Source organism: Primulina huaijiensis, chromosome 3, assembly GCF_012295235.1.
Source record: "Primulina huaijiensis isolate GDHJ02 chromosome 3, ASM1229523v2, whole genome shotgun sequence".
In the NCBI taxonomy this organism is placed as follows: Eukaryota; Viridiplantae; Streptophyta; class Magnoliopsida; order Lamiales; family Gesneriaceae; genus Primulina; species Primulina huaijiensis.
In genome coordinates this window covers 3,824,294-3,851,991 of record NC_133308.1, presented here as the reverse complement: position 1 = coordinate 3,851,991, position 27,698 = coordinate 3,824,294, and the positions used below count along the sequence as shown (strand labels likewise).

At 34.3% G+C, this 27,698-nt stretch overlaps 5 protein-coding genes across 5 annotated transcripts; 3 read left to right on the top strand and 2 right to left on the bottom strand.

The window, feature by feature from the left end:
* The first annotated feature begins 559 nt into the window (after positions 1-559).
* On the top strand, positions 560-1,729 carry LOC140973159 (uncharacterized). Its single transcript, XM_073435761.1, has 4 exons — positions 560-972; positions 1,125-1,235; positions 1,339-1,419; positions 1,513-1,729. Exons 1-4 carry the CDS (start codon positions 718-720, stop codon positions 1,585-1,587), a joined length of 522 nt encoding a protein of 173 aa, XP_073291862.1. The 5' UTR covers positions 560-717; the 3' UTR covers positions 1,588-1,729.
* A 629-nt stretch (positions 1,730-2,358) lies between these two features.
* LOC140971981 (flavanone 7-O-glucoside 2''-O-beta-L-rhamnosyltransferase-like) lies at positions 2,359-3,321 on the bottom strand. The gene has a single exon (XM_073434454.1). It carries the CDS (start codon positions 3,319-3,321, stop codon positions 2,359-2,361), a length of 963 nt encoding a protein of 320 aa, XP_073290555.1.
* Positions 3,322-14,933: 11,612 nt separating this feature from the next.
* Positions 14,934-15,548, top strand: LOC140971980 (secreted RxLR effector protein 161-like). Its single transcript, XM_073434453.1, has one exon. The coding sequence runs from the start codon at positions 14,934-14,936 to the stop codon at positions 15,546-15,548; it is 615 nt and encodes a 204-aa protein (XP_073290554.1).
* A 2,271-nt stretch (positions 15,549-17,819) lies between these two features.
* On the top strand, positions 17,820-19,318 carry LOC140971979 (flavanone 7-O-glucoside 2''-O-beta-L-rhamnosyltransferase-like). The gene has a single exon (XM_073434452.1). The coding sequence runs from the start codon at positions 17,984-17,986 to the stop codon at positions 19,316-19,318; it is 1,335 nt and encodes a 444-aa protein (XP_073290553.1). The 5' UTR covers positions 17,820-17,983.
* Positions 19,319-20,891: 1,573 nt separating this feature from the next.
* LOC140973157 (beta-D-glucosyl crocetin beta-1,6-glucosyltransferase-like) lies at positions 20,892-22,690 on the bottom strand. The gene has a single exon (XM_073435757.1). The coding sequence runs from the start codon at positions 22,459-22,461 to the stop codon at positions 21,139-21,141; it is 1,323 nt and encodes a 440-aa protein (XP_073291858.1). The 5' UTR covers positions 22,462-22,690; the 3' UTR covers positions 20,892-21,138.
* Between the last annotated feature and the right edge of the window lie 5,008 nt (positions 22,691-27,698).

Genomic DNA, 27,698 nt, shown 5'->3' with positions numbered 1-27,698 from the left:
ATGATCAATCCTTGGTCACCATGATTATTTGTCCTAATTCTCGGGTACTGTCACAAAAGATGTAAAATCCAAGAAAGTGAAGTTTCTTGAACAAGTCTCAGAATGAAGGGGCCTGGGTACTAAAAGATTAAATAAATATAAAACATAAAGGGCAGCTTGCAATCGCCCTCCTCTCCTACTTTGTCTTGGCCCCTAAGGCCATCATTTCATCTGTGTGTTGGTGAACTTTTATTTTCTACACAGGCAACGAGACTTTCACCCCAAGCACCCCATTTCAAAGATAAAAGAAAAAATATATAAAATCAATAAAGACCCTTCAACCAATATCATCTGCAGAACTCATTCGCAAGTTTATGATAATCTATCGTAACCCTTTAAATTTTTTGATTAAGGCTTATACGCCAAACCGATATTATAAAGACAAATTTAGCATGCAAGAAGATACAAAACAAATAATCCTACGTACGATGAAGTAAAGTAAAAGACAATTTTTTAACATCCTTGTTAAAAGCGATATTGGGCAGTATGGTCATTACCCTCCTCCAGAATGAAAGATGGATCCATATGTTATATGTATACTTTAAAAGGTAGCCTTGTTTTATTTAAGCATATGTAAACAGGAAAAAGAGAAGAATTGAGGACGCATCATTCTTAAATACAAAAGCGAAAGTATACAAGACAAGGAGGAAAAAGGTTTTAAGGATTGTGGTTTTTGAAATGACAACACAAAAACAACAGACATTTGATCAGAAGGTTCCGATGCCGCGTCCTAAGAACTCTGGTTCGATCAACCACGTTGACAGCCCTTTCCTAAGTGAAGAAAGAGATGAAGAGATGACAAGGTCGGCATTAGCCGCATTTCGTGTCAAGGAAGAAGAGATCGAGAGAAGGAAAAACGCAGTCAGGGAGAAAGTCGAGGCTCATTTAGGCCGTGTGGAGGAGGAAACGAAACGCTTGGCCGAAATTCGTGAAGTAAGTTTGATGAAAGAAAGATGTATATATTCACCATTCATGAGTCCTGGTCTGACTTAATTAGGTCAAAGTATTTCAACCTAGCTACTGCATGCAAATGTATTGATTCTCATGTAGTTTGGGATCCTCTGTGTTTGCATAACTTATAATAGGAGCTTGAAGCTTTAACCGATCCGACAAGGAAGGAAGTTGCGATTATTCGGAAGAGGATCGACTTGATTAACCGAGATTTGAAGCCAATGGGGCTTAGCTGCCAGAAGAAGGTGAAGTGTCACAATTTTTAAACGTAATTTAACTATAGTAAATCACGAAAATGTTAAATGAATAGATATACATGTCTTTTCATCGTATAACGTAATAACATAGGAAAAGGAATACAAAGAAGCCATTGAGGCGTTCAATGAGAAGAACAGAGAAAAGGGTCAGCTTATTGGCAAACTAGTTGAGGTAATTTTGTTCTTCTTGCAGAATCTTGACTTATAAATTATAATTGCACTGATTCGGGAACTTTAACTTTCTTCATGTATCTTTGTTTGTTAGTTGGTGACTGAAAGTGAAAAATTGAGATTGAAGAAATTGGAGGAGCTTAGCAAGAGCATAAATTCCCTTTGCTGAGATCCAAGAATTCATTCACTGCTGGTTTGGTTGTCTGGTTGACACTAATTAATTTTACTGTCGTTGGCTGTTTTTCATCCTTTTATTTATCGATTGTTGACACTTTTCACGATTACGATTAACAAATCTTCGAATGTGTTACTTATCAATTAAAAATATATGTATATCTTGGTTTGAATTAATACCAATGTGACAGACTCAGTCATGGCGCATTTATTGGCTTGAAAGCCGATCCCTATACTGTGCACATCATTACGTTGTTTTTGTGTCATTCAGTACCCCAAATATCGGCCTCAAAGCCCTTAACTTTGCTAGCAGGTACCTTTTACATATATTATTTGCAACTATATGAACAAAGGAATGTTACACTGCTGAATTTGGCCCTACCAAATAACCAAACTTCCAACTTTATCAACCTTGTGCAAGCTGCACAAGCCTTTTTACCGCTTCTTTCATTTCAACATCACAATTCCCTCTAACCTCACTACTCAACTTATCCACATTCCTCTCCATCTCTTTTCCAACTTCTCCCACCACCACTTTTTTTATAACCCTCGCGATCTCTCCTCTAGTATACATCTTCCCATCTCTCCGAATCTCAATCCCGATCCCAAGTTCCGCAACCAACCTCGAATTCATCGGCTGATCAAGTTGCATCGGCATCGTAATAACAGGTACTCGAGACGATATTGCCTCCAGAATCGAATTCCAACCACAGTGACTCAAGAACCATCCGACACTCGAATGCCTCAATATTTTAGCTTGTGGCGCTCACCCTTCAACTATCATGCATCTATCTCCAACCCTCTTCCGAAACCCCTGTGGCAACGCCTCATCTAGATTCATTTTTTCTCCCACGGGAAACCTAACAACCCAAATAAAAGACACCCCACTGATTTCTAACCCTAAAGCAACCTCTTCTATCTCATTTTTGGTTAGAAAATACTCACTTCCGAAAGATACATACACCACGGACTTGGTATTTTTCTTACTCAGCCAATCCAAGAACACAGAATCGTCGGATTTTTGAACGGGTTCTTGAATAAGAAACCCAACTGGGACAACCTCTTTTTTCACTAATTCAGACAAGTAACTAATGTAAGTAGCTTCAATCGGATTCGAAGAGTTTATCAGTATAAAAGAAGCCGATGACATTTCGAAGCATCTCAGGAATCTATCCTTACTCTCAGCACTATTTATTATAGCATGTATAATCTCAGAATTCTCTCGCTCCGTCTCTGGAAATCTGAGTGACTCAAAAGGAAACTCCATCTCGGGATGAATGGAGTAGTGGGCTATGAAAGAAAAGCAAGCTGCACCACAAGGGAGGAGAACAACGGAACTTATTCCGTCTTCCGACGCCACCTGTGGCGCCCATGGCTGCAAGAAATCATAGATTAAAATGTCCGGTTTGAAGGTTTTAAGAATGTTTCGAAAATTCTCTTTAGATTCATCGAATGCAGCTTTGAGAGTTTGCATCAAATGGGTTGGCAGGTTCTTGGTAGTGTGGAATTTTTTGGGTAATTCAGTGGAAGAAAGGTGAAGTTCCACGAATTTTAACGAAGGCTCGTTCATGGACTTTCTGAATGGTTCCAAATTCACCGGAGTTGAACATAAAAATACATGAAAATTTCTGTGAATGAGCCTCTTGGCCAGTTCCGTGAAGGGGGATATATGGCCGTGAGCTAACCACGGAAACATCAAAATTTTGTAATATTGCTGCTCACCCGACATGATAGTTGGATTCTGTTCGATCAAAACCCAATGGTGTGAGAATGGTTTGATTGGCATGCGTTTCTAGTGAGAGCAGCGCCTATATAGCGCAGATCGACAGTAGGAACCAGCGAGGTCTGGCTGCATGCACTCCGCGAGACGTGTCAATTTCGCATCAGAAGTGCAATATTTTCCTTCGTGACACGATTCAAATTATTTAATGAGACCTTTCAACTTGTATTTTATCATTATAATAATATTGCATTCGTATAATATTATGACATTTGTCGGGTTACATGTCCGGTTACAAATATTTAAAGAATTTATGCATGGTCCGGGAGCATGAATTATACCCATTGTTACCATTAAAAGGAAAACGATGCATGTCAAAACTTATAAATATCAGAATCTTTACAAGACCAAAGGAAAATACTAAAATTTTGATTTATATAAAAATGTTACACAAACATCCCAATAATTTTTGAGGTGCCAAAAATATTTTTCGAGATATAGAGTTCTGACACCTAAAGTCATACATACATAAAAGAATTGGTAGTCATTCAAAGGCGTCATTATTTATTTTTTTGCGTCTATTGCCTACCAAAATGGAAGATACATTGTGCTGTGAAATTCTTCTTCTAAGAACATATCGTTTCGCAAATAAATAAACTTGAATTTGTTTCTTCCAAAGTGTCTCGATATTCATGCATCTTTAATAGTTCAAGTTCTAGCTCAACAAGTGAAAACAAAGTTGAAGCTGATCATGATCAAGGTCATGATCTGGTTGAAGAGCTAATGTTATTGATAATTCAATAAAGCCGACAAATATCGGAAGCATGTCAAAGTAGTAACGAGATGCAGTGAAGAAGAAGATTCATCCAAAAAAAATCGTAAAGTCAAGCATGCGAGGGAGATTATTTCTCCACAAACCTCGTGTATCCAGATCAAATATTTTGAAGACGATTTTGAATGCGAAGAGAGTTATTCACTTGCATAATGACTGCAGTTGAGAATCTTTCATCGTATTTTCAGCAGAAGGACGATGTTACGAGAAGAAAAGGCTTGTCGTCACTACAAAAATGTACAGCTACGATTTGTCAATTGGCTTAAAGAGTCACTGCCGACCATCTTGATGAGTACTTACATATGAGTGAATCAACTGTCATGACGTGTTTTTTCAAATTTTTCTAATATGTGGTTGAACTATTTGATGATCGATATTTGAGAAGGACAAATGATGATGATGTTCAGTGTCTTCTTCAAATGCATGATGAGCTACATGACTTCTGTGACATGATGGGCAACCTTGATTGTATGTGGAAATTTGTCCAGTTGCTTGGAAAGACCAATTTATAAGAGATCATGGATCACCAACAATCGTGCTTGAAATAGTCACATCTAAATATATTTATAAGAGACCATGGATCACCAACAATCGTGCTTGAAATACTCACATCTAAATATTTGTGGATATGACATGAATTCTTTGGAGTCTCCAGTTCACATATTGTACGAATCTCCCATATATTCAATAGTGTCTTGCAAAAAAACACCCTGGAGATTAATTTCATGATGAAGGACACTCAATATACAAAGAAGTATTATCTAAAACATGGAATGTATCTGGAATGGGCAATGTTCATGAAGGCTTTTTCTTTCCCAGAAGATCCCGAGAGAAAGTTGTTTAAAGAAAGACAAGAATCTGCAAGAAAATATGTCGAACGGGCATTTTAGGTATTCTAATATCGATGGGCGATTATCAAAGGTCCCGCTCGTTGTTGGTACAAGGGAAAAAAACATATTATGTCAGCAAGCATTAGTTTGCACAACATGGTTGTTGAATAGGAGGAGGTCACGTGAAAAATTGGTATAATGATATAGGTGACGAACCTACACAACCCGTCCAAGACGCAAACCAACGATTTCATTATTATCTCCAAACAAGATTTTTACTAAGTGCCGATTTAGTTGAGCATTTTCGAGGAAAATACAACAATAAGTTAATTACTATTTTACATATTTTAGAAAGTTTTTGTTAATATGTTGTTTTAAATTTTATAAATTTGTATTTTTTTTATTATTTTAGAAAGTTTTAGTTTATATGTTGTTTTAAATTTTATACATATGTATTTTTTATTATGTTGTATTCTTTTTTAAACTTTATAATAAAATATTAATTTTAAATAAATTACAAGATTAAATTGTTTTGATTAATAAATATATTTAAAAATAGTTTGGCTCAATTATTATAATTACAATTAATTATCAAACAATATTTATTAAATTAACTGCAGCGAAAAATGATTTATTAAATTAACTGCAGCGAAAAATGATTTAAAATTACTTTAAAATTTAAAATTGACCTCACAACATATAAAATTTTGGCATGATCTCACCATAAATAGAATATACCAAAGATTTAAAATACATGAAAAATAAAAATGATTCAAGAACGACGTTGTGGTATTCATAAATACTTGGCCAGACACAATCCAACAATCTGCAAACAACAGTTCAAATAAAGCCGACAAGACTCAACACAGCATAAACTAAATCAAAACATAAAAGATAAACTTTAATTTACATAATAATACAATCTCCCCGGAGGATAAAAATATGACATAAACTAAACAAGACTCCGATATAATATACATATACTAACTAAAACTGAGAGATTTCAAAGTGACCAACCATTACAATCCAACCTCGATCACGAGCTCCACTGACGGATCCTCTGCATGTGCTACAAAACAAATTGGGTGACCTACCATTGTGCACAAAAAACATCCACAGTAGCTCCCAATAAACAACTGGGTTAAGATTCTGATATGAAACATTTCAACAATAACAACAATAATCATACATAAATATATAAACAAAATGAATCATGCAATGCATGAAACATGGCTCAATAGAGACGGGGTAGTAGGAGCCAACAAATGGTACGATAGAAACAAGAGTACTGCTCGAGCAACAATATACAGGGAAGCTATATCGTCATGCAACTAAACTGCCTTGTCACGTATGTCGTGATGCTAACACAAATACCCACGACAATAGCCTACGCACTGTAATGCTTAACACAAACACTCACGACTTAGCCTCCACACATTTGTCATGGTACAACAAGATGACACAACGGAACAGAACCAGATGACACAATTCCAGGCCCAACGCTCACCCCCGAATGGTTGCACTAACAAACGGGATTGCTAAATCGAATCTACAGTCTCAAGTGTATCAATATAGGCTTATTAGGATGGAACAATTGAATCTAAATCGAATCTACAGTCCCAAGTGTATCTACGAGATTGCTTTTAGCAGCATAAACCGAATAACAATGAACAATGTAACGGATAACAAGTACGATAAGGCTCAATATGTATATCATAATATCATGCTCTAATATAAATACCATAAAATATGTCATATACATGAACATATAAATCAACAAGACATTTAAAAATCCACATAATCCACAGAAATACATAAGAATCTATAACAACACATAAATATATTTAAAACGTAATTTATGTGTTATTGTTGTATGTTACCGAACTTTAATATACTTATACCAACTCAACGCTGATTAACGAACGGTTAATTTGAACTTTCTCGGCCTACGACAAATATTTATTTCCACAAAATAAATAAGTTCACAACAATCCTAAATGATACAACACTGATTCTAAAATCTTCAAAGTTTGAATTATTTTGCCAAAAATCGAAACTAGGCAAGTTATTTTCTAAAAGTTCTCATCTATCAATTTATTTTCCCAAAAATCTTCAAACAACTAAATTTGCAATAATTCTTAGATCGACTTGTTGAATATTAATTCTAATACATCCAACAACCATTAATTCTTACACACATCGCACTTAATAATTTGACATTAATTCTTGATCGAAGAATTTATACCTCAAACTTGTCAATGCTTGGACCTACAACTATTACCCAATTAATAATCAATAACGATGAGATATAAGATCAATTATAACAAATTAAATAGAAGAGAGTAAAACTTCCATTTCCGGTACCCTACTATACCTCACGAAAACAGGCTGAAATCTCGGATTAATCTGAAACCAAACTCGAACATCGACCACCATTCGACATAAAGTAGGCTGGAACAGAAACTGAGTTCGTATACATGAAACATTAACCCAACTGATATGGTCTCTCCGCATTCCCCAAAAGGTCTATATTTTTTTGAAAGCATGCAATGATTTTATACCAACTGAATTGAATCTTTTTAAGCGCCCTATCCATATTAATGGGAGTTGTTCCTTCTGTGGAGCGAGGATTGGCTCGACTAGTCATTGTCTTATTTTTTGTCCGAAAGTTAGAGAAGCATGGAAATGTTCTGTATTTTGGCCATGTTTAAAGAATTGCGAACATTTGTCATTTATGTTATGCAGTATGACTTTGAATGATCATTCTTCAAAAACACGACTAGTCAAAAACAGTGATTAGAGACCACCATGGATATATCTGTGTGGCTTCAGGCCGGGGTATTCGAGTTTGGTGGTTGGTGCAGAACTCAATGCTATTCTTTTTGGCTTGAAGCTCGTTGTGCAAGGTAATTATCGCAATGTGTGGGTGTTTTCAGATTCAGTTCAAGCGGTTAATGCATTGACAGACCCTGCGAAAATTATAATCCATGATGGTTTTCTTATCTTGAACATTCAGGAGCTTCTCCAGTCTGGTTGTTTTTTGAGAATTCGTAATGTTAGTAGATGATCGAACAAAGTCGCTCATTGTTTACCGCATTTTGCTTTGTCCTATCCTTCACCGTTTATTTGGGGTGAAGATATTTACCCATCTTGGTTGATGGATATAGCTTCTCTTGATTTATCTAATAAATAGACTGTTCTCTGTGTCAAAAAAAAAATATGAGCTTGTGTATTTTAATATTTTTATGTTATTTTAATTTTATATTTATTTTATATCGTTTGAATTTTTTATGATGTATTTGAACATGTTTTTTAAATTTATTTGACATTAATAATTATTTTAATTTACTTTTTTAATAATTATTCTAATTATATCAAATTATCGGATAATTCTTATAATGAATGAGTGAACAGTTAGATATACAAATAATTAGTGTTAATGTTAACATAAACGTGAGAGAATGAATATGTTAATATGATAGGTATGTTGCATATAGAATAGACCTCATGTTTTTTGAGGATGTGGTGGGTCACCAATGTGGATGCTCTAGTAGTGTGATATGTACATATATATTCCCGTGAGCTTATTATAACGAATAATTAGTTTTTTTAGTATGCTAATTTGTTTAATTTTAAGAGTCAGTACACTGAGTTTGCAAAATTTAGTTTTTGTATACTAACTTTTATTGTTTGGTTCTTTTGATCTAATTGTTAATGTTACATCAAAAAATGTCGATTTTGTACTGGAAAATCCGATGTCTTGTCAAAAAATGCTGATATGGCAACGGAAAAAGCAAGCATGGAATTGAAAATTGTTGGCTTGTCATATTTCACATCAATATTTGAACCAAAATAGTTGAAAATTAAAATTAGGTATGCCAAACCGAACTTTTGACAAATTAATTTACCAAAACTCAAAATGAAACAAGTTAATGGAATAAAAATAATTTTTCTCTATTAAAATTCAATATGTTACAAGTCTTATTTTAGACCGGCTAGTCAGACGCTATCTATTCCGGTAGTTGTATATGTGTCATCCATCTCGATCTTATAGCGTCCGATTAGCATAGATAATGTCCCAATTAGTCTATCTGACACGAAATATGACTTGTAGAAAGTCAAGTTTTCTGTCTAATCGTTTTGTCCCCTGATCATTTCAATCACTGTTCTATGAGATATCATCGAATACTTTAACTCGCCAAATTTCAGGTAGTGATGGAGGTGTTCGTGCAAATTTTATAAAAATATTAAAGTCTATAATGTATATTTAATTTACATGGGAGAAATGTACATTTTTTATATTTCACATGAGGTTTGGTACAAATAAAACGCCTAAAGCAATATCTTTCAATGAAAGTGTCATTTTTTTAGTTATGTTCTAGAAAAATATTGTTTAATAAATGTTGATTTTTACGAATATAGATATATGAAACCATTGCAAAAGAAATCTAATCATGGCTTAGCATGATGATGATATCATCCTCGTATTAATAATTCAAGCATGCAACTGGATTTAAAATTTTAAAAACACACTCACACATGCACACATACATATAAAAGATAATTATATGGCATAAATATATCAAAACTTTATAAAATGATATTAATTAAAAATATTTAAATGTATTATTCTTTATTTTAAGGTATGATATATTTTTAATATATAAAATCCATTGAGTTTATAAAAAAATTGTATATTTATAAAAATATACTTGAAACGTCTACTCATTTTAAAAATGTGAAAATTTTATTTTATTTAAAAGCTCGCATTTTCGAAATATCATTAAAACGTTTCGCATGCATGCGCTCTACAGAAAAATATAAGATTTAAAAATGATCTTCAATATTTGCTAGTAAAAATTGCGCAGTTTAAAATAACCAAACTCGTCCAAAATCATACTTAAACATAAACGTATAAAAATCTTAAAATCATCAACGTAGGAAAATGTTCGTATGCTCTCAAAACTCGTAAATCATAATGCGGAAAACATGCGGTCCTCAGGTGATGTCACAGCACCATAGCTGCCTACTCAGAGTTCAGCACCTCCAGTCTCCTCAGCATCAAGCTCACCTGCATCACACACGCCTAGTGAGTCTAAAGACTCAACACACCTGTACCAGTAATAACAAGTACATATATGTAGCACACAACAGTGAAAAATAGCATAATCAACATGTATTTCATTAGCTTAAAAACATGAACATAAGCGTGTCGTACAAAATCGTAACGTGTCAAAACCTGTCTCATCATGTTATCATATCGTATGCGTAACTGTGACATGTCAAAACATAGTAATAGCATGTATCATCGTATCAGCATATACGTGTTAAAATCTTGATTTGAATTCCGTTCATTAGCTGTGACTTTCGTATCATCATGTCAGTCGATGGATCCATCTACGTGTAGCCACGGTACCGAGCGGCGGGGGACATCAGCGACACTCTCACCCGTCAACTGAGCCCGGGCCTATCATATCATCATATCATGTCAATGAAAATACGATCGTCGGGCTCCGTCTGGGGCCTTCTCCCGTAAACGGGCTCCTTCTGGGCCTTTTCCCTCACGATATCTCCAATCATATCATCATGTCATCGTGTCATCGTGTTAGTCACAACTAAATCACTTTCTTCAAAACGTGTCATCATATTCATCACTTAATAAAAGCAGGCATATACGTAATTTTTCTTTTAAACCAAGCATGCATCATAATTATCATAATAGCGTAAAAATCGTAAACATGATGCATAATCATTTAAAAATATCATAATTTTGTGCTCAGGGTGCTGCCAGGACCAAAACCTCATCCCGGGTGCAAAATGAACATTTTGCTCCTGGTAACTCAAAAATTATCAATTCACCCATGGACCTCTAAAATTGACCCGAAGCTTACCAAACTCTTGTTCATTTTGCACCCGGGAACTCAAAAATTATCAATTCACCCCTGGACCTCTAAAATTGACCCGAAGCTTACCAAACTTCTTAAAATCTCCCAAAACATATTTAAAAGTATTCTTAGGCGTAAACTCGAGCCAAATTCGCAACTTAATCGATTCGTTTTAAAACTTGGACCGGGATCCCGGTTTTAACCCGAATCGACTCGAAACTTAAGCAAATTTTTCCCAACTTTTTGCCATATCTTAAAAACACTAAAATGTTCCTAAAACCATGTCATTAGCCCCCTAACCCATGGCTGAAAATTTCCAGAGGTTCCCCAATCTCGGCCCCTTCTTTTCCTCAATTATGTTAAAATAAATTTATATTCTCAAGTTAATCCAAAAGTCATGATACACAATAGACAAGTTGTAGATATTCAAGTAATATTTATTAAGATCTAGTATTCAGCTCTTGGAATTAAATTAGGAAGTTTACAAGTCATGAATTTTGTATAAATATGACTACCTTGTAGTCATCTCATTATCAAAATATTTTATATAATATATTTGAGCAACAGCTCTCTGTTTTTCCGCTGTGCATACTAACAAATTTGGTATCAGAGCACTCAGAATTTACACATGAAAGCATAGTTCACCTACCTCCAACAGTAGCATCTCCAATCATATATGGTGTTGGTCTTACTTTGAATTATTGGTCAACATCTAAACTTTTTTCTCTCTCTTATTCGTGTCATGTGAATCAAAGTATAAAAATGGCTGGAAATTCAAGCCTTACCATGTTCAAATATTCTCCCAGTGAAGTTCCAATTTTTGAAGGAGAACACTATGATTATTGGAGTAGTGAAATGAGAGATTTCTTCATCTCTTTTGATCTTTGGGAAATCATCGAGAATACTTATGACGAGCCCCCCGAAGATGGAAGCTCTACTGGCTGGAACGAAACCAAGCAGAAGGATTTCAAGAAAAATCAAAAGAAAGATTGCACTGCTCTTCGTTACATCAAACAAGGGGTAAGTAAATCTATTTATCCTCGCATTTTCAATAAGAAAAAGGCAAAGGATGCTTGGGATGTTCTAAAAAAAGAATTTCAAGGAAATGACAAAGTAATCTCCATAAAGTTACAAGCACTGTGGAGAGATTTTGACACTTTATTGATGATAGAAAGCGAGAAGGTGACAGAATTTTTCACAAGAGTTGCTCAAATTGTCAATCATATTGAAAGTCTTGGTGATGACATTCCAGAAAAGAAGGTGATTGAAAAAATTCTCAGAATTTTACCACCTAAATTTGATCATTGTGTTGCTGCCATAGAAGAAGCAAAAGATCTTTCAAAATTATCGATGCATGAGTTGATGAGTTCTCTGGCAGCGCATGAACAGAGAATCAATAGATTCTCGTATCACTCCATGGAGCAAGCCTTTCAATCGAAAGTTAATATTTTTGAAAGATCCAGTGGTCCCTCACAGCAAAAGAAAGGTAATTTCTCAAAAAATCGTTATGGTCAATATCGGCAACATAAAAAAGATGACCATGGGAGAGTTTTTGAAGAGAAGAAAGAGCAGTCACAAAAATTTAGTGATGGGCCTTCTTGTATTATTTGCAAGAAATCAAATCATCAATCTAAAGATTGTCGGTTTAGATGCAAGAGATGTAGAGTCCCTAACCATTCACAAAGAAATTGCTGGCATCAAAACAAGAATACTGCTGATGCAAAATTTACAAAAGAGGAAGAGGGTGAGAAACTGTTCTACACCAGCTCAAATGTGGAGCGTGAGCCTTTGGATGTGTGGTATTTGGATAGAGGATACAGCAATCATATGACTGGAAACCGAAATCTATTCGAGCAGCTTGAATCTGGATTCAATTCTCAAGTAAAGCTTGGTGATGGAAAGGCTCAAAATGCAGAAGGGAAAGGAACTATCAGTGTCTACACCAAAACAGGTACCAAGAAGAATATTCATGATGTTCTCTATGTGCCTAGTTTAGCGCAAAATCTTTTGAGTATTGGACAACTTATGCAAAATGGTTATTCGGTCTCATTTGATGATGGCAAAAGCATCATACTAGACAAGAAAAATAAAGCTTTAGTGGCTGAAGTGAAAATGAGTGCAAATAAGGTCTTTTCTCTTGTAATGTCATATGAAAATAATTGTGCTTTTAGATCTGAATCTGTGAATATTTCAAAGTTGTGGCATTTGAGATTTGGTCATTTGAACACTAAAGGACTTCTCATTCTTAAACAAAAGAATATGGTAATTGGTCTTCCGGATATCAAGGATGAAGATAATGTTTGTGAAGGTTGTGTCTATGGAAAAATACATCGGTTGCCATTTTCAAAAACTTCGTGGAGAGTTAAGGCACCGTTGGAGTTAGTGCATTCTGATATTTGTGGTCCAGTGCAAACTCCTTCGCTGAATGGTAAACGATATTTCATTCTCTTCATTGATGATTACAGTAGAATGATATGGGTATACTTTCTTCATGAAAAATCTGAGGCTTTTTCAGTCTTTCTTCAATTCAAAGCTATGGCAGAAAAACAAAGTGGTTTCAAAATGAAGATGCTACGGACAGATCGTGGAGGGGAGTTTATAAGCTCTCCATTCTTGAGATATTGCAAGGATAATGGTATTCAAAGACAACTTACTGTGAGTCGAAGTCCACAGCAAAATGGAGTTGCCGAAAGGAAAAATCGAACAGTGGTTGAAATGGCTAGAAGCATGTTAAAAGGGAAGAATATGCCAAATGATTTGTGGGCAGAGGCAGTGAACAGTGCTGTATATATTCTTAACAGATCTCCAACAAAAGCAGTTCGAAATCAGACACCGTTTGAGGCATGGAGTAAGCGCAAACCTGTAATTGATCACTTGAAGATTTTCGGTTGCATAGCTTATGCTCATATCCCTGCAATAAGTCGAGAAAAGTTTGACAAAAAGGTGAAAAATTTGTTTTTATCGGGTACAGTGATGAATCAAAGGGCTATAGGCTAATCAATCCAAATACTCGACGATTAATGATCTCAAGGGATGTTATTTTTGACGAAAACGCAGCATGGGAGTGGAGCAAGCAACCTGAAGTGCCAAATTTGAATGCTGAATTTAATTGAGCCTTTGTCAACTCAAGGTATATTTCGCAAAGAAAATTTGATTCAGAATTCACATCAATCCCTCAAAATTAAGTAGGCTCTAATCCATCAAGTGATGAGGATTCAGATGATTCCGAAAGGCCTGCAAGAAAGGTAAAATTGCTGACAGATGTTTATGAGTCTTGTGATTTCGCATTTTTCTGTTGTGAACCACAAAATTTCTAAGAAGCTGCAAAGGAGCAGGTTTGGATCAATGCCATGAAAGAAGAAATTGATGTCATTGAAAAGAACAAGACTTGGGAGCTTGTGGACTTATCAAGCAAGAAGGATGTCATTGGTTTGAAGTGGATTTATAAAACCAAGTACAATGAAGACGGTTCAGTAAAGAAATATAAAGCACGTTTGGTTGCAAAAGGATATTCCCAGCAACCCGGTATTGATGTTAATGAAACTTTTGCTCCGGTTGCGAGAATTGAAACAATTAGAACAACACTTGCTATTGCAGCACATTTTGAGTTGAAAGTCTTCCAATTAGATGTGAAGTCAGCCTTTTTGAATGGAGAACTCGATGAAGAAATTTACGTTGAGCAACCTCAAGGTTTTGAAGTGAAAGGAAAAGATGATCAAGTGTATGGTCTTCGAAAAGCACTTTATGGCTTAAAGCAAGCTCCTCGAGCGTGGAACAAGAAAATTGACGAACACTTTCGTCAAAATGGCTTTCAGAAAAGTCCTAATGAGCCCTCTCTTTACATCAAGAAAAATGAAGTCGATTTTATTGTTGTTTGTTTATATGTTGATGACTTGATTTACTTTGGGACAAATGAGAAAGAGGTTGAAGATTTTAAGAAGAAAATGATGAGCAACTTCGAAATGACAGACTTGGGGTTGATGCGATATTTCTTGGGAATTCAAGTCAAGCAAAGTAAAGGAAAAATCTCTCTCACAAGAAAAATACATTGAGGACTTGCTTGAGAGGTTTCACATGGCAAAGTATAAACCGGTTTCAACACCAATGATGTTCAATGAGAAATTGCAGCAGAAAGATGGTTCCGAACAAACAGATGCTTCAATTTTTAGGAGTTTAGTTGGGTCTCTCATTTATGTTACTCACACTAGACCTGATATTGCTTTTTCAGTTAGTGTTGTATCCAGGTACATGAGCAATCCAAGCAAGAATCACTTCACAGCTGCAAAAAGAATACTTCGATATCTTCAAGGAACAAAGAAGCAAGGCATTTTGTATGAAAAAGAAGATGAGTGCAACCTGATAGGTTATTCAGATAGTGATTGGGCAGGATCAGTTGATGATCGAAAAAGCACATCAGGTTACATTTTCTGCATTGGTACAAATGTGATATCCTGGAGCTCAAGAAAGCAAAAGACAGTTGCATTATCATCATCTGAAGCAGAATATTCAGCTGTTACTGAAGCTTCATGTCAAGCAGTTTGGTTACGAAGATTGCTGGAAGATCTGCAGTTGAAGCAAACAAAAGCAACCACAATTTATTGTGACAATAAATCTGCTATCTCGATGACAAAGAATCCTGTGTTTCATGCCCGTTCAAAGCACATAGAGCTTNAAAAAAAAAAATCATAAATTTGTGCTCAGGGCGCTGCCAGAACCAAAACCTCATCCCGGGTGAAAAATGACTATTTTGCCCCTGAAAACCCAAAAATTATCGTTTCATCCCTGGACCTCTAAAATTGACCCGAAGCTTACCAAACTCCTTAAANTTAAATTTATATTCTCAAGTTAATCCAAAAGTCATGATACTCAATAGACAAGTTCTAGATAGTCAAGTAATATTTATTAAGATCTAGTATTCAGCTNTTCGAAACTTAATCAAAATTTTCTCAACTTTTTACCATATCTTAAAAACACTAAAATGTTCCTAAAACCATGTCATNCAAAATATTTTATATAATATATTTGAGCATCAGCTCTCTGTTTTTCCGCTCTGCATACCAACAAATTACTCACCTCGGTGCACTCTTTTCCCAAAACTCTAGCCACCACCCAAACTCCACGTGCCAGCCAAGACCCGACCTCCCCTTGACACCTTGGGTCCCTACTTAACACACTAGACACACGGCACCAGCCCATGCATCAAACCATGCAAACCACTTGATCTTGCCCTCTAAACTTTGTGCTTGAGGTTTCTTGCAACCATATTCGGTCGGCCACCCCTAGCACTACACCAGATGTGCCCAGCCCTAGGACCATGACTCACTCCTTTGACACCTTCTGGACGCAGCCCCATGAGCCGTACCTAACCTGCACTCTCAAGGACCAAAATCGAACCCTAGCCCCCTTGAAAACAAAAATCATTCCGCCCTCTTGCTGCTGATGTTCCAGACCTGAATTTTGCATCTAAAGGACCCTTAAACACTATGAAAATCATGCCCATAATATCCCTAACCCGGCAGCCCCCTTCAAACTATTAAAAACGTGAAACCCATGTCAAGGATCAACTTTTTTTTTTCAAACTTTGAATAAATCGCATACACATAATAGATCGGTACATGCTTGATCAAATACATGAAATTCAGTATAATATTGACGTGTATGATGCGAGAATAAAGATACAAGCGTGCCTGATAATTAATTTTGGACAAACTATCGAGAAGCTAAAGGCCGAGGAGAAGAGCTCTTTGCTTGGAAGGAAATATGGCATCACCGAACTTTGCAGCAGCAAACTCACAAGGAAGCTTGTGAGTGGAAGAGGTGGGCGGTTGCTGAAATGTAAATAGGTTAGTGGGAGTTTAATGAATTAATTAAGGGTTAATTGTTTGGATGATGAAGACTGATGGTTTCCTTTTTCTTGAGCTGATATGAGGAAACCGAGAGGACAGGGAGCTGATGGGTGTGTGTCGGCTGGTTGAGAATTAGGTTTAGGTTTATTAGTTGTTTAGGAGCTTAATTACATAATAATCAAATTGTTAATGGGCCCTAGATTATTTAATTAAAATTTTAAAGAGTTTTTAAGTCCAACAAGCTTAAAATTAGGTCTATTAAATTCAAACGCACTCCCGAAAAATATTTTGTGTTGAAAAGATTTTAAAAATATTAGCCGAACCTTTAAAAAGTCCCCTGATTCGATAAAATTTGCGTACCGTTAAAAAAATAAAATCCTGCTGGTAAAAATACCCAATAAAATCACTTTTTGAAAAATACCCTTAAAATACCTTATTTAGTTAATAAAAATTAATCATGCGCAAAAAACAACTTAAATTATTAATGCATGAACTTTTAAAATTTTATGAATTAATCTTGTCATGCATGAATTATGCATAAAATGCATAAAAATAATTAAACATAAATTAATGAAAGAAACACGCATTTAATGTTTTAAACAATTTAATAAAATACCAAATAAATTTAATAATTTGTATGCACGTGGTTCACGTGGACCTTCAAATTTTCGGGGCGTTACAATACTCACAAACTAAAATTTGTTACAAATTTTTAGGATTCGACATAGTTAAATAAAAACATATCAACTTAATTCAAAACGTCGATTATTTTAAAAATCATTAAATCTCTTAAATGTTTAACAAAAAGCTATCAATAAGCCAATTAGACTGAAATTTTAAAAAGTAATTTGTTGTGAAATAGTATCATAAATTTATATTCACAAGATGAGCCGATTCAAATTATATTTAAATAATAATTTTTTAGAAATCAAATCGGATTAGAATCTTTTTGTTTGTCTAAAATTTTGCTTTCAATAAATTAATGAATCCGAGGACAGGTCCCCCTGGGATTTTTTAAAAAGTACTTTTTTAGTAAATTAATGAATCCGGGGGTGGTGTAGGATCCGTCTCACCCGTCGGTTTGTTCCGTTTCTGTAAAGACCCTGGTTCCAACCTCCCAAGATCAAAATCTCTATAAAAACAAGTACCAGAAAAAAGAAATCACTATATATAAAACCTTTCCCCCTCCTTTTGAAGTTGCTCTACTTTTTCTTACAAGATCGAAATCCCCTTCTGCTCCTTTGTTACTTTATTTTTATTCAAAAGAAGTCAATTATCATGTCGGGTGAGCAGCAATGTTTCAAAATCTTGATGTTCCCATGGTTAGCTCACGGCCATATATCCCCCTTAATAGGCCTGGCCAAGAGGCTTATTCAAAGAAATTTTCATTTATTTATATGTTCAACTCCGGTGAATTTAGAGCCATTCAGAGAATCCATCCACGACACTTCATTAGAATTCGTCGATTTTCAGCTTTCCACCACTGAGCTTCCCAAAACTTACCATACTACCAGGAACCTGCCAACCCATCTGATCCCAACCCTCAGAATTGCATTCGATGAATCCAAAGAAAATTTTCGGAGCGTTCTTAAAATCATCAAACCTGACATTTTAATCTATGATTTCGTGCAGCCATGGGCCCCACAAGTGGCCACTGAAGAGGGAATAAGTTCTGTTGCTTTCGTTCCTGTTGGTGCAGCATGTGCATCTCTCCTCGCCCACTATGTCATTCATCCTGAGATGGAGTTTCCTTTTGAGTCATTTAGATTTTCAGAGATTGAGCGGAAGTTCTGTACTATAATAGATTTTGTTACAAATGATGTTTCGGGTAAGGACAGATTTCTAGCATGCTTCCAAAGGTCATCGGCTTCTTTTATACTGATCAACTCTTCCAATCAGATTGAAGCTAATTACATTGGTTATTTGTCTGAATTAGTGAAAAAAGAGGTCGTTCCAATTGGGTTTCTTGTTCAAGAGTTAGTTCATGAATCCCATGATGATGATGTGTTCTTGAAGTGGCTGAGCAAGAAAAATCCCAAGTCCGTGGTGTTTGTCTCCTTCGGAAGTGAGTATTTTCTGTCAAAAAAAGAGGCGGAAGATGTGGCTCTAGGGTTAGAAATTAGTGGGGTGTCTTTTATTTGGTTTGTCAGGTTTCCCGTTGGAGAAAAAATGGGTCTAGATAAGGTATTGCCACAAGGTTTTCTAGAAAGGGTTGGAGACAGGGGCATGATAGTTGAAGGGTGGGCACCACAAACTAAAATATTGAGTCATTCGAGTGTCGGAGGGTTCTTAACTCATTGTGGTTGGAATTCGATTCTGGAGGCAATGACATACGGAGTGCCTGTTATTGGTATGCCGATGAAACTTGAACATCCGATGAACTCGAGGTTGACCGTTGAACTGGGGATTGGGGTTGAGGTTGGGAGGGACGGGGACGAGTTTACTAGAGGAGAGATCGCAAAGGCAATCAAAAAAGTGGTGGTGGAGGAAGACGGAAAAGGAATGGAAAGGAATCATGTGGATGAGTTGAGCAGCGAGGTTAAAAGGAAACGTGATATTGAAATGAATGTAGTTGTGAAAAAGCTTGTTCAGCTTGGTAGGAATGAAAGTTAATAAAAACAATGAACTTGTAAGTTTCTTGTGTGGTTTGTGTTGAAAAAAGAATTTATTTTCTTTTTGAATATCTGAAATCGCCTATCGGAATTCAGTTGCTGCATTGTAATGATATGTAAAAAATTTGTAGTTACTAATTACTCAATAAAACTTTAACAATTTTGTTTTTTATATCTTAATAAAAAGATAGAACAAAACCTAAATAGCTTATTTTTTATAGTTTATAGTTGTTTGTAATTTTTTTATCAAATAAATTATATGAACTTATAAGCTCTAAAACAATTTATAAACTGTTTTTCAGAACTTATAAACTATATAAAACATTTTTTACTATACTAGCGATCAAAGCACGCGCGTCGCGTGTAACATAATATTAGATATTTGAAATATTATTTAATCAATTTATAAAAATGAATATTGGATATTTATAATTTGATATGAATATTATAATTATTGTGTTCGTACATATTTTGTGTATAGCAAAAAAATCTATTTTTCTATTAAATTTAATTTTAATAAAAATGTAATAGGTATTAAAAAAAAAAAAAAGTTTTTTGGTATTGAAAAAGATGGTAAAAAAAATTGGTGTTCTCTTGGAAAAGTTTTTCTACTCTCTCAGCTATTATAATATATAATAGATTAGGTTAGTTTTCCAAAGACAGCGAGCAACAGTAACAAACATTGAATGATGATAAAAATTATTTTAATGAATCAAACGATCTTCAAATATATTCATATTGTCTTAATACGAAGAATTTTTAAATTTAAACGAATTGTACAATATTTATACAGTACAAAATTTTAGTCTTAAAAATCACGTTATACCGCTAGATATTTTAATTATAAAAGTAATAATGACAATGAGCTCACTTTTAAAAGATAATACCTTGGGCCCAATTTGATTCACCTCTTGAACGCTAATTTCTTCGTCTCCGCCCATTTTCCTTTCTCCATCCTCTGTCCGAGCCGATCGATGGTTTTTTCGCATAAAATTGAAACTGGAACTACATGCACGGATCCGATAATGGATCTAGATCCGGATACAGGCGAGAATTCAAATTCGAAACCGAGAATAGTGGTGGTTAATGAGTGCGACGGAGTGGGCAAAATCCAAGCTAGCCGTGGATCTTGCTTCCCAGTTTTCCGAGAGGAATTATCCATACAGGTACCATCTTTTTCGATGTATATGAGTCCCCACTTCTTTAGCGGTCTATCATCTTGCGAGACTGGATAAACCATTTATTTTTTTTGTTGATCCTCTTATGCTTTGTTCCTTTTTTTAGGAAAGAAAACGAAATTCTGTCCCCACTAAATTTGGTGTAGCATTAACCAGTCTAACTAAGTATATTCATAGATATCAAAAGGGTCGGATGTTCTTACAACGCCGCCCCTTTTTCTTTATTCTCTTTGAATAATCAGAAGCCTTCCACCTTTTAGTGAAGTATGGCCTCGTTCATATTGGGTGTCAGTTTTGTTTTTTCAGATGTTTGAGAAAGTATAAGTTCTATTGATCACCTGAGTTTTGGAGTGTTGCAATTATGTTAAAGTCTATTCTGATGTTTGAGCCAAGGGATGATGAGTGTAAAGCATGATTTATTGATGCAATATTTCCTTCCCCTACTTCAGTACTTGCCTCTATTCAGATCTTTGAACAGAAAAATATATCAATATTTAGAACACTTGCGTACAAAATTTTATTATATTTTTACATGTAAGGGTGAGTGGTTCATCCCTACTGAATCAGGGGAAAGCTACGGAGGAAGCTATATCACACATTTGATTATGCTCACTCTGCCAAAGAACCAAAAATTGCGACTCTATCAACCTTTTGCAAGCTGCACAAGCTTTGATACAGTTGTATTCATTTCATCATCACGGTTCTCTCTAACCTCACTACTCAACTTATCCACATTCCTCGCCATGTCTTTTCCGTCTTCTTCCACCACTACTTTCTTGACCGCCTTCGCGATCTCTTCTCTTGTAAACTCCTCCCCATCTCTATGAACCTCTATTCCGATCCCAACTTCTGCTACCAACCTCGAATTCATCGGCTGATCAAGTTGCATCGGCATAGCAATAACAGGTACTCGACAGGTTACCGCCTCCAGAATCGAATTCCAACCACAATGACTCAGGAAGCCTCCGACACTTGGATGGCTCAAAATTTTAGTTTGCGGTGCCCACCCTTCAACTATCATGCCTCTATCTCCAATCCTATTTTGAAACCCCTGTGGCAATGCATCGTCTAGGTCCATTTTTTCTCCCATGGGAAACCTAACAACCCAAATAAAAGACACTCCACTGATTTCTAAACCTAAAGCAACCTCTTCTATCTCTTCTTTTGTTAGAAAATACTCACTTCCGAAGGAGACAAACACCACGGACTTGGTATTTTTCTTGCTTAGCCAATCAAAGAACACGGAATCGTCGGATTTTTGAACGGGTTCTTGAATGAGAAACCCAACTGGGACAACCTCTTTTTTCACTAATTCCGATAAGTAACTAATGTATTTACCTTCGAGCTTATTCGAAGAGTTTACCATTATAAGTGAAGCCGATGGCCCTCCAAAGGATATTAGGAATTCATCCTTATTGTCATCACTATTTGTTGCAGTATTTATAATCTCAGACTTCTCTCGCTCAGTCTCTGACAATCTGAGTGACTCGAAAGGAAACTCCATCTCAGGTTGAATGGTATAATGGACTATGCAAGAAGTACATGCTGCACCACAGGGGAAGAGAACAATGGAACTTATTCCCTCTTCAGAAGCCATCGCTGACGCCCATGGCTGCATGAAATCATAGACTACAATGTCTGGTTTGATGATTTTAAGAACGTTCCGAAAATTTTCTTTGGATTCAATTAATGCAGTTTTGAGAGTAGGCATCAAATGGGTTGGCAGGTTCTTGGTAGTATGGTATTTTTTGGGAAGTTCAGTGGAAGAAAGGTGAAGATCCACGAATTCTAATGAAGGTTCGTCGATGGACTTTCTGAAAGGCTCTAAATTCACTGGAGTCGAACACAAAAATACACGAAAATTTCTGTGAATGAGTCTCTTGGCAAGCTCGGCGAAGGGGGATATGTGGCCGTGAGCTAACCATGGAAACATCAAGATTTTGTAGCACTTCTGCTCACACGACATGATTATTGGGTTCTCTTGGTTCAAAACACAAAGGAGCGTGATTTGTTTTGTGTGAGGATTTTTTGTATGAGGTTTTATGGGATCTTGATGAACATAGATCTGGGTATATATGGAATATGCGAAGTTGGAACCAGTGTGTTCTTTGATGATCCACCGTGCAAGACGTGTCAATTTTTCATCAAAAGTGCAATGTTTACTGCTTGACACGATTCAAATTATTTTAAACAAAGAATTTATTCCTTTGTTATAATAATATGGCATGTGCTGTATCGAGACATGTGTCCGGTTAAGACACGGAAAATACTTAAAACAGATGAATATAGATGCATGGTTGAATCATACAAGAAAAACTGTATAACCTCGTTGTAACTTTTACAAATAACTTTGAAAATTATATATACATTTCTAATGTTTGTATTCAGTTTACATTTACACTCATTTAACTTTAAAAAGTAAATATGTGTCTATCAAATATGAGATTCAAAAAATAAGTTCAGTTTTTAATATGATTCAGATAAAATCAAACAAAATTTGAATTATAAATATATTTTAGTTTGGTTTTACGATTTACATCAATTAAACTTTAATATTTTGAGTTTTAATATTTAAAATCGAAATAAATTTTTTTTTGGTTTAATTTTATTTTTACTTTTATTTTTATACTCTTTTCATTAAAAAAAAAATTAAACTATGAACATGTTCATAAATAAGGAGGCTGCCTTTATTGATATATATTTTTTCAGCCTATCTCCTATCAAATGGATTAAAGAGCGTCTTTCTCTGTTATGGGAGACTTAAGGTTCGAACTTCATGACACAAAACTCTTTTTCTCACATTATTATTATTATTATTATTATTATTATTATTTTTATTTTTATTTTTATTTTTATTTTTGACATCATAATAATAATAATAATCTATTAAAAGGACTACTTCATTCCATCAGAAGGCGTAGGAAGATAATGCAACTAAACTGGACCTTCTCTTTGTTGAGTCTGGTCTTTACTAAATATAACAGTTGAGTAACTTTATACCAACTGATAATTTTTGAATTATCTAAAAATTCAATTATTTTTATTAATTGTTTCCTTCCAAAACATATGCATTTGTGAGAGTTGATTTGGTTAATATAAAAGTACATAAAATCTTGAGATTGTGTGCATCATATTATAAGTGTTGTGTGCAGGTGTTGTAACACATATCCACAACATGCAACGGAATAAATTAATTAAATACACAAATAAAGTTTAATGACTAAAATAAGACATAATAAATCGTGCACACGTGTAAAACTTGTGTGGTCCTCATTACAAAATATTCACTAGTAAATATGTTAGAAACTTAACAACAAGTTTTGCTACTATCAAAATCAAGATTGCTAGCGTTTCCGCAACCCAACAAGTATAATTTAGTATTTAATAAAATTATATTATATAATTATATGATTATTAATATTTTGAAAATTCTAATTTAGCAACGGTTTTTGAAAAAAAAAGTCACACATATTAAAAGTTTTTGAAAACCATCGTTATTTCAAAATTTTTTTGTAGTGAATATATATTCGTGTATGATATTAATGTTTTTTCAAGAATGTATTGGAAATGAAAATCCTGATGTATTTTAAATCGATCACAATTATCATTAGATATGCATAATTAACAAATGTGTGGATTCAAAATTCACCTAACGTAAATTCATTGTTGTGTTTTGGAAGATGATTTGAAATCCATAGATTTCGATAATAGTTTTATTTATTTATTTTTTACAATGAAACAATATATCAAATTTTAAATTCACAAGTGACTTATTTACATATTAGTAAGACAAAGTAAAATAAATTTCAAATAACACTATTATTGAGTGGACTTGAAATACATATTAATTAACATGAAACACTATATAGATATATCATGAGTGAATTTGAAGTTTATGGTCTTACTTATCTGAACAACAAAAATACATTTGATATCTATAGAATTGAAATTCATCGATTCAAACGCAATCTCAAGCAATCAAATAAATTTGAAATTCATGGCTCAAATCCTTCAATCCAGATACATCGTTGAATTTTTTGTTTGGATAGAAGGATTTTGATTTATGATAGCATTTCAGACAAAGGAATTTGAAGTACGTTGATTCATATGACTAGGTTAAATGGTGGAGCCCTGATTATTAATCTACCCGAACTAAGGTTTTAATCTATTGAATCCTTTACTTTTTTTTAACTGATCCACCACTAGCTAGGTTGGATAATGAATATGAATTTGAAACAAAAATATACATGACCAACGCATGAGATTTCAAATTATTCATTATAATTTTGAACCAAATGGATACAAATGATTTGAGACGTGAATTTAAAATTAAATACACTCAAATCTTCAATCCAAATGCAAACTAAAGGTTGTGTTTGGATGAAAATATTTGAATTATGAGAGCGTCTCTGTCGGGTAGAGTGATCGAACCATGACATTTGGATTGCTATGCATGTTAAAAAATTTAAGTTGCATCATTACCACAAACTATAATTATTGTTAAAACGACAAACGCTCGATCTTACATAATCTGAAATGTATTGATCTCAAATGAGTAGGTTGAAGACTCAATTTAAAATAACAAAAGATTTCAAATTCTCCATTCTAATTTTTAACACAATATAAATAGTTGATTTTAGAAGCGGATTTAAAATCAAATCCACTTCAATATTTCAAACTCAAAAGTATTTAAAAGGTATTCAGAGATATAGATTTTGAGATGAATTAAACTTTTCTCGTATATCGTAGTTATGCATTACAAATAGTCTAAAGAACAAAAATCCAAATTAAGAATTGGTCCAAACACTGGTTTTATTGCAGAATATAGGTGATACGAAAATAAACGTAAAAAAAAGGGAGGATGATGTCAATGATGACGAAATTTAATCTAAGAGTTAAACCACAAACTTTTATTTTCAAAAAATTTATTCACTAAAATAAAAGAGAGAGGATTGTTGAAAATTAATATTTTAATATTGAATATTTGAATATTGAATGTTGAATATTTGAATGTTGAAAATTAGGTAAAATTAGGTGTTGAATATTGAAATTTGTGTGTGATAATGAAGGTAATGATGTAATTTATTTTTGGATTATTTGTAAAAATTTTCTATAAATAGATCTCTCATTTGTGAAGAAAATTACAATTGAGTTGAGAGAAAAATATTATAAAGTGTGTTGTGTGATAATTTTGAGAGTTTGAGATTTTTACTTTTTACCGTAAATTTTTACTTTTTTACAACACGTTATCAGCACGAAGCTCTAAAAGTCCTCCATATTTTTCCAAGCTCCAAAACAAAAGAAAAAGGTAACAAAAGTAATAATATTTATTTTACTGTTTATTTATTTATTGTGTATATACTTAATATATAATATAATGTTATAATAAAATAAATTTTTCAAAAACTTGTTATAAATCCTGGGAGGATGTTAAGACGACATCCCACACTCCCGGTAAGGGATACGACAAGTATAAAAGTCTATAAGGTTTTTAAACAAAATATCTTATGACACCTCATTAGAATATTGTGATATGATATACATAATTATTTAAAACATTACTAATATTATATACACCATATTATTACCATAAAATTATATAAATACATACATTTATTTTTTTGTACACCAACGGTCATAAACGGTAACAAAACGGCTAGTTTTTGCCCTATAAATATGATCTCACAAACACATTCAATCACTCCAACTTTCTCTTCTTCTCTAAAATTATTCTTCCTCAAATTTTTGAAGAAAAAAGAAGATGAATTTCACAAAGTTATTTTTAATTACTTTAATTATCATACTCACGAGTCTTGTATTTATCGGAGAATATCCTCCTCGTGTGTTTTCTTTATTTTTACGAATGCTTGTACTTGTTGTTTATCCATTACTTTGTATTGCAATATTCATTAACTAATAAAATGCATCATAATTCTTTTTAGTACCACCATGGCTAACTTGGCAAAGCTCGAATTCAGTGCACTCGACATTACGGGGAAAAATTATATGCCATGGACTCTCGATGTAGAAATACATCTTGAGTCGTTGGGTCTAAGCGAGACTATTAAAGAAAATGGTATATCTTCATCACAAGAAAAAACAAAAGCTATAATATTTTTGCGCCGACATCTTGATGAAAGTTTGAAATGTGAATATCTCATCGAAAAAGATCTCATGGTTCTGTGGAAAGGATTAAAAGAAAGATTTGAACATATAAGGGAAGTTAAACTTCCGACCGTCTGTGATGAATGGAATATGTTGAGATTCCAAGATTTTAAGAAAGTAAGTGATTACAATTCGACGATGTATCGAATAATCTTGCAATTAAAATTTTGTGGACATGAGGTTACAGAATCAGAAATGCTTGAAAAAACATTTTCCACATTTCACGCATCAAATATAGCGCTACAGCAACAATATAGAGTGCGTGGATTTGCGAGATATTCTGAACTCATCGCCTGTCTTCTTGTGGCGGAAAAGAACAACGAGCTATTAATGAGAAATCATCAGTCCCGACCCACTGGATCAACAGCATTTCCAGAAGTAACTGCTATAAGTAAAAATGAATTTAAACCTGGAAACCAAAATCAAATTCAAAGACAAGGTTTTGGTCGAGGTCGAGGTCGAGGTCGTGGTCGTGGTCGTGGACGTGGACGTGGAGTTGGTCATGGTCGTGGTCGAGGCCGTGGTTTTGAAAACAATCGAGATAGTTATTTTTATAACTCATCTCAAAAGGGAGTCACGAATCACCCACTGAAAAGGCATCAAGAGAACATGAGTGTTAATGAAAATCACTCGAAATGATTTGAAAGTTCTTGTTTTAGATGCGGCACTCCAGGACATTGGTCTCGTATTTGTCGAGCCCCCGAGCACCTTTGCAAGCTCTATAAAGAATCGATAAAGGGGAAAAAAAAGAGACTAACTTCACTGAACGCAGTGACCGTTTGAGTAATTCAACTCATTTTGATGCTGCTGATTTTCTGAATGATTTCTCTGGAAATGATCAATATGTTGGTGAGATAGAAATGAAAAATATTGATGCTGCAGATTTTCTTAATTATTTCTCTGAAAATGAACAATATACTGGTGGAATATAAATGTACAATAATTTATTTTTCTTGTATTCATATGATAATGTTTTATAGTGTGTTATATTTTTAAATATGTATTGTATTGTATTTTATTTTTATAAATGTATTGTTA